This window comes from Gracilinanus agilis, chromosome 5, assembly GCF_016433145.1.
Source record: "Gracilinanus agilis isolate LMUSP501 chromosome 5, AgileGrace, whole genome shotgun sequence".
Taxonomy (NCBI): Eukaryota; Metazoa; Chordata; class Mammalia; order Didelphimorphia; family Didelphidae; genus Gracilinanus; species Gracilinanus agilis.
The window spans coordinates 265,814,190-265,821,726 of record NC_058134.1 but is presented as its reverse complement, the minus strand read 5'-3'; the positions used below and the strand labels follow the sequence as shown (position 1 = coordinate 265,821,726).

The window sequence follows — 7,537 nt, the reverse complement described above, 5'->3', positions numbered from 1 at the left end:
TGCATGAACGCATGGGTCGGGGTGGACATGATTGAGGGTGTAGACTCGAAACTACCACACCAATGCAACTACCAACAATTTGGAAATTGGTCTTGATCAAGGACACATGACAAAACTAGTGGAAATGCGCATGGGTAGGGGGGTGCGGGGGGGGGGTTGAAGGGGAAAGGAGGAGCATGAATCATGTAACCATGTTAAAAATGAATATTAATAAATGTAAAAAAAAATATCATTGGGAAATATTGAACAAGTAAAAATACAGCCTAGTTAATTTGTGAATTCCCAAGTCAATATGTAATCTGCAGGTATGCATTTCTGGTTGAATTTGATCTCATTAGTCTCGAGCAATGATGGGCAAACTACAGTCCCCTGAAATTTTCTATCCCACCACGGGACATTATTCCTAATCTGACGAATACAATGAGTAGGATACAATACAATGAAACTTCTAAAGAGTTGCCTTAGAAACAGGCTGACAGAGGAGCATTTCCTTTGGCCCCTTCTTTAAAAAGTTTGCCCATCACTGGTATAGTGGATAAAGAGCCATTCTAAAGGTCAGGAAGAACTTAGTTACTCTTCATTCTTTCTTATACTGACTATGTCATCACTAGGCAAATAATTTAACTACTTAAGACTAGGCAACTCTAACATTATTTACAGAACAGGTAATGAACTACAGGGGCAGCTAGGAGGCACAGTGGATAAAGTGACAGGAATGAAGCCAGGAAGAAGAATTCAAATCTAACCTCAGATACTTCCTAGCTGTGTGTCCCTGGGCAAGTCACTTAACACTACTTACCTGAGTTTCCTCATCTGGAAAATAAGCTGGGGAAGGAAATGGAAAACTACGCTAGGATCTCTACCAAGAAAAACCCAAATGGGATCATAAAATATCAGGCATGACTGAACAACAACAATGAACTGCTTCTGTAGAGAACTTTCTCATTGGAGAAATCTCCCTACCAAGGAAATCATAGGGCCATCCAGTCCCTCTACTTATTCTTCCTCATAACAACCCTGTAAGATAGATAGGAAGCAGAACTTAGGATAAACTAGGTTAGGTTGTCACAAATATTAAAGTTTAAATAAGAGTTGGGGTAGATGAGTTTTGCTGAGTTTCCAAATTCTAAGATTATATGATTCTCAGGCTCCATTCTTTCTTTTTCATCTCCCTCCTTGCTATTCTTTTTGTCCCTTCCTGTCTCCCTTAAATTTACAGAAAGGAAAGCAGAAAGTTTCTTGATGCAAATAATCAACATCTGTTGTTTTTTTTTAAAGAGAGGAGAAAACATCTTGACTAAAGGTATTCCCTCTTATGTATATTATAATATTATTAAGGAACAAAATGTGTATTGTTCTCCTCTGCTTAATTACTCTTTTAGAAAAGAAAATTTATTCTCCATATTCCCAGGTATTCAGCTCAAATATAATGGAATATTCATGTCATGCTGATAGTGCAATAAGAAAAAACAAAACCTCCTCTTGCTTGAGGACAGCCATTCTCCCCTTCCATACACACCACGGTCATCTTAGAGAATATAAGAGATAGTGAAATAAGACTGCATATTGTTACGTAAATGCTAGCCCTGCACAATAATTTAAGTGTAAACATGAGCTATATATTAACATCCTTTTTACCGTCAATAGAGAGAATGAGATTTGTGAAAATTGTTTAAGTATAGTTATTCTTCCTTCTAGAAACAGAACTATCATGATACAATGCATCCTGAGCTGCTAGTACCTCCTAAGGATAATTGGCCATCTGTGCATGTATGCACAAACATACACAAATGGAACAGGACTTTAGTGAAGGTTATCTACATATATAGTGAGTATAGAGAGCCATGTACACATATACGTGTGCCTTATTCTACATACACACATGAGTACACAAAGAGCTCCTCCCCTAAAATCAGACTCCACGTGTGAATATATGACGCTGTCAAGACAATGGCATGTAAATGAATGGGTGAATCTATTGAGTTCATACTTGTAGGAACATCTCAAAGAACTGCTACAGATGGACATTGATTTGGGCTCAGAACCAACAAAAGGAAGCAATTGGCTGGTTTATATCTGGGAGATTATCTATGATTTTCATCCATTCTAAGCTGCCTTCCTGACATAAAATCACATCTATGTAGATAGATTACCTGCCAATCATGGGATAAAAAGCATAGGTTTTGTGGGTTACATAAAATATCTCTAGGAAGTGTGTTATTAGAAAAAGAGGGTTATGTCACATAAAAAAAAAAAGAGTAAGAGAAAGGCCAAACGCTGAACGGGTTCCCATGAAATAACAAGGAAGAAGGGAGCCCTGGGAGATATTTACAGAAGACTATGGATAAGAATTGCAGTCTGAGAAGGTGTGAATGCTTCATGGTCTAGAAATATTGGAGAGAATATTGATGATAACAGTGAAGCCTATACAGACATGTACATGAACACATACGACATGAAAACATCCTATCTTTTGACCATTTATCAATTGGAGAATGGCCAGATTCTTATAAATTTGGCAAAATCTTCTTTATATTTTAGATCTGAGATCTCTCTTTGAGAAACTGCCCATAGGAATTTTTTCCTGTTTTTCCTTCTAATGTTGGCTGCATTTATTTATTTGTACAAAACCTTTTTAATTTAATATATTCAAAATTATTCATTTTACATCTCACAATGCTTTGTGTCTCTTGTTTATTCATAAATTCTTCTCCTATTTATAAATCTGATAGATATGTTCCCTGTTCTTCTAATTTGCTTATAATATCTCCCTTTATGCCTACACCATAATATACATAATGAATTTTTATATGCATGCATATATAAATATGGTTCTAAGTTTCTATTTTTACACAACTTTAAAAAAAACAGATCCACGTGTGTAAACTTTGGTGTGGCAAGGATCCACCATGAATTCCTTGATGAGGATAAAAATAATAGTAGCTAACATTTACAAAGTGCTTTAAGGTTTACAAAGTATTTTATATATATTATCTTATTTTATCCTCACAATAGTCCTGGGAGATGCCATCTTTATTTTTCATTTACAGATGAGGAAATTGATTCAGATAGTAGTTAATGACTTGCCCAGGATCTCACAAGTACTATGTATGTTAGATAAGTGGTTGTATAGTAGATAGAGTGCTGGATGTGGAGTCAGGAAGACTCCGTCCTGAAGTCAAATCCTGCCCAAGACACTTAACAGCTATATGGCCATAGGCTAGTCACTTAACCCCATTTACCTCAGTTTCTCATTTGTAAAATGAGCTGGAGAAGGAAAAGGCAAAGCACTCCAATATCTTTGCCAAGAAAACCCCAAACTAGGGTCACAAAAGAGTTGGACAAGAGTGAAAAATGATTCAACAATAACAAGATTCAATGAGTTTAAGTGTAACACTATCCATTGTATCAGCTATCTACTATCAGTGAAGACTCTCATCTCTTTGCAACAAAGAGAATAATATCGAAACCCTTTAGATCAGGGAATACTTTTATATTTGTACCCTCAGTAGTCAGATCTGAGCACAGTGAGAGCTCTGATGAAAAATTTGTATATAACAGGCAGTCTTCAATATTGGGTATGGACCAAAAGAAAATTGCCACTCTGGGTGTAACCAATCTTATGAAGAATTTCTCCACCCTTTGCTAGGCAGAGCCTTAGATGACAGACACACAAGTCATCTTCAGCCCCTTATTTGAAGCCTTTCCACATTTGTAGCACTTCTATAGCTTGGGACCTCCTAGCATAGCTTTGGATTGGGCATCGAGGAGGATGTTAGTGGAACATTTTTATACTTCTCTGTGAGGTTGGCCCCATCCCCTTAGTGCTGATAGGTTTATCAGATAAGACAAAATTCAATTAATTAATAAGAGATGTGAGCTAGATGCAAGCAAGGCTTGGACATGTCTTGGACCATTAAGGGCAAATTAGCCTTAGCCTTGAGAATGTTCCTTTAAGTCATGAAACATCGCATACTTAAAAGAGATCTAGCAATTTGGAGAGACAACATCTGGACAGCTTACAATTAGGCGATTGATGTGAACTTGTTGTGGTAAGAGTCCTAGAGCTGCTGCCACTCCTTGACGGAATATCCGGAGCAAAGTTATGTTAAGCTTGTTTATGTCCATTTGCAGTGTCTGAAAAAAAAGAAAAGAAAAGAAAAGAAAACCAAGCAAGAAAATTAGTCCTTGGCTTGTGAATGAGTCCTTGCCATAGCATTTTAAGTCTTTAAATTTCATAATAATTTACATTTTGATAGTACTTTAGAATTTTACAAAGTGCTTTCTTTACCTTAATCCTTCAAGATGGGTAGTGTAAATATTATTGTCCTCATTTTACTAATGAAGAAATTGATATTCAGAGAGGTTAAAAGAGTTACTTAGACAGGGGCATGGGGGAGCTTGGGGGGAGAAGGAAAGAACATGAAAAATGTAACTATGGGAAAATATTCAAAATTAAATAAAATTTAAATTTTAAAAAATAAAATACAAAAAATAGAATAGAAAAAAAAGTTAGTCATGTAGCTTAATCAATGTCAGAGGCAAGATTAAAACTCAAATCCCATGCTAACCATTTCCAGAGTTCTATTATGCCTTACTGCCTCACATATTCACTAAGCCTTTTTTTTTAACCCTTACCTTCCATTTTAGAATCAATACTGTGTATTGGTTCCAAGGCAGAAGAATGGTTAGGGCTAGGAAATAAGGGTTAAGTGACTTTCCCAGGGTCACACAGCTGGGAAGTGTCTCAGGCCAAATTTGAACCCAGGACCTCCTGTCTCTAGGCCTGACTCTCAATGCACTGAGCCTCTTAGCTATCCCTTACTCACTATCTCTTAAGCAAATCTGGTAACTCTTTTGAATATGACTATTTCACAATACATATGATACCTGTTTCCATTTTTAATTGGGAGTAAATTACAAGGAAAATAGATGAAATATAGTGTGTATCCATCTCACAAGAAAGACTAGTTTTAAATATGCATATATCTTTTTGTTAAATGATGCCTTCTCTAGAGAGGGAAAAGGTAGGAAGGTAGGAGGATGGGGGATGCCTGGGAATTTTAATGTAAAAATTAAGCAAATAAATAAATAGAAATAAATATATTGTATTTCAAAAGTCATAGTATAGTTTTAAGCTAAAAGTTTACATTTAAATGCTTAAAACTTTTAAGTACTTTTAGTTGAGAAGACAATATTATAAAGCAAATATAATTTTCCCCAAGACGGTCAATTTCACCTCAAAATCTGTCAGATGCTTCATTAAGTCACAATTTCTTTTGTAGAAGAAACTTTCATTCAAATGAGGAAAAACTTTTAAGTGAATTGAAGTTGACTTTGTCAAAACAGTCTCTTTTTCGAGGAAAAAGAAAGAGGAATTGGTTCTTTTCTCTCTTCTAGATTATACCCCCTAGAGTTGCCATGACGATAAACACAGTATTTGCCCCTAGAATACTGTTACATCAAATAGGTCAATTCTCACTTTGAAAAGTGGTTGAAATCTCAGAACTACAATCTACTTCAGATGTTGCAAGGTGGATGCTGCCTCAAATCACTGTGCAGACATTAGGTCACAGGAGATGGATTTTCTTTCTGTCTACAGTTCCAGTGAAACTTGTCTGTACCTAAATTTTCCTGTGCTAGATAATCACTGGCATTGATACAACCCCTCAAAATTGGTGATGTTCTTTGAGGATGGTACATATGCACAAACATCATCCAGGATTTCATTTGATTTTACAACAACCCTCTGAAGCAATATATAGAGTATAAAGCAATATACTATGCTTCAGAAGTTACTCTGGTCTTGTAAATAAAAAGTGGGCATCAGAGAGAGGATGATCTCCATTCAAGCCCCATCCTGATCCAATTGTCTGGGTGACCTTGGGAAAATAGGAGCCTTCTCAGTATGCCTGGAAACCATGGACAATAAATTAAACAATATTTGTTTATATACATTAGTGCAGGAAACTTCCTCCCTGAGAGTTTTTTATGTCAATAAAAATCATCGCAGTTGAATCTGAACACTCTCCCTACCGCCAAACCAAAATCAGACTCCTTTGTTTCATTTTATACCAGCTTCTTTACAAAAATCAAAGCTCCAGTGACTGATTTCATCTCTCAGTCTGTCCTAGGTAAGTGCTCTCACAGGGTCTCAAAAGAGAGGCCTCAGCATGTAATCTACCTTCACAATTATCTCTCTCTTTAGGAAATCCTTGACCTGACAGTGCTTTCTTCCCTGTTGCCTCAGACAGGCTAACAAAGAACTGCAAAGAGTGCAATTGTGAATATACACGGAAAGGCAAACAGGGCTAATAAATGGAATTCAATTCATTAGTGTAATGAATGGTGAATGAAAAATTAATAAATTGGCAATGTGATCCAGTTTGAAACACAAGAGCTGTCACCTCCTTTAAAAAATAACAAAAAACTCTTGTAGTTCAGCAGAAAGACCATAATGTGTGGAGTCTAGAGGATGTGGGTTCAGATGTGGATCCTGATGCTTACTTTCTATGTGACCATCACTTTATATCTCCGGGGCTCAGTTTTATTTTCTGTAAAATGAAGGGGTTCAACTAGACAATGTCTAAGATCTTCCTCAGTGCTTAATCTGTGATCTTATCCATGGAAACTTAAAGTTAAATTAAAAACTAAACTTAATTAAATATACACGTGTGTGCAAATACAAATAAATCTACATATACTTGAATTTATATGTATTTGCATACACATGTATATTTAATTAGATTATATTATTCTATTATATATTAGATTATATATTAGAAAATAAATAGGTGTTTAAGTTTAAATATTCTTACACATGTTTGTATATAGGCATATGCCCATATATAATATGTATACACACATTCGTATTTATACACTTATACATATATATGGGACATATATGCTGCAATATTTGGCAGCATTTATGGTATATATTTATAGAAGTATCTATGGTATATATAGGCACAATCATTCATACATACATGTATATATCATGTGTGTTTATTTTATACACATATGGAGGTCGGGAGGGTGTTCAGACTTCAACTGCGATGATTTTTATTTACATAAAGAACTCTCAGTGAGGAAGTTTCCTGCACTAATTTTATTTTATTTTATACACATGCACATATAGCTGATATAAAATGTATAAAACTATATCTAGCAGTATTTATATATGCAATCTATTCCATAGATGGTGTCTGTATGTGTACATATGTGTACATCTGTGTGTATATGTGTAAATACATATACACATTTTACTGATTAATCATTAATCATACTAAGTATGAGATATATAGGTATGTGTGTGTGTACACACAGAGAGAATAGTCGATAGTGAACATAATTATGATGAACACATAGAGGAGGAAACAGGGTTCCTGAGTGGATAGAATTGAATTCATTAGTTTAATTAATGGTGAATGAATAATTATTAAATTATCAGACTAATCCAATTTGAAACACAAGAGTTATTCCAGCCTTTAAGAAAATGATTGTGGTAGAGCAGCAAGCCCTACGCATCTATGTATAT

At 35.3% G+C, this 7,537-nt stretch overlaps 1 protein-coding gene across 1 annotated transcript in view; it reads right to left on the bottom strand.

Annotated features, from left to right (window-relative positions):
- PTPRR (protein tyrosine phosphatase receptor type R) overlaps positions 1-7,537 on the bottom strand; it is a 355,218-nt gene that overhangs the window by 191,248 nt on the left and 156,433 nt on the right. Inside the window, exon 3 of the mRNA XM_044679874.1 lies at positions 4,024-4,137. Within this exon, the coding sequence (XP_044535809.1) occupies positions 4,024-4,137 (114 nt within the window). The remainder of the gene's footprint in view (positions 1-4,023; positions 4,138-7,537) is intronic.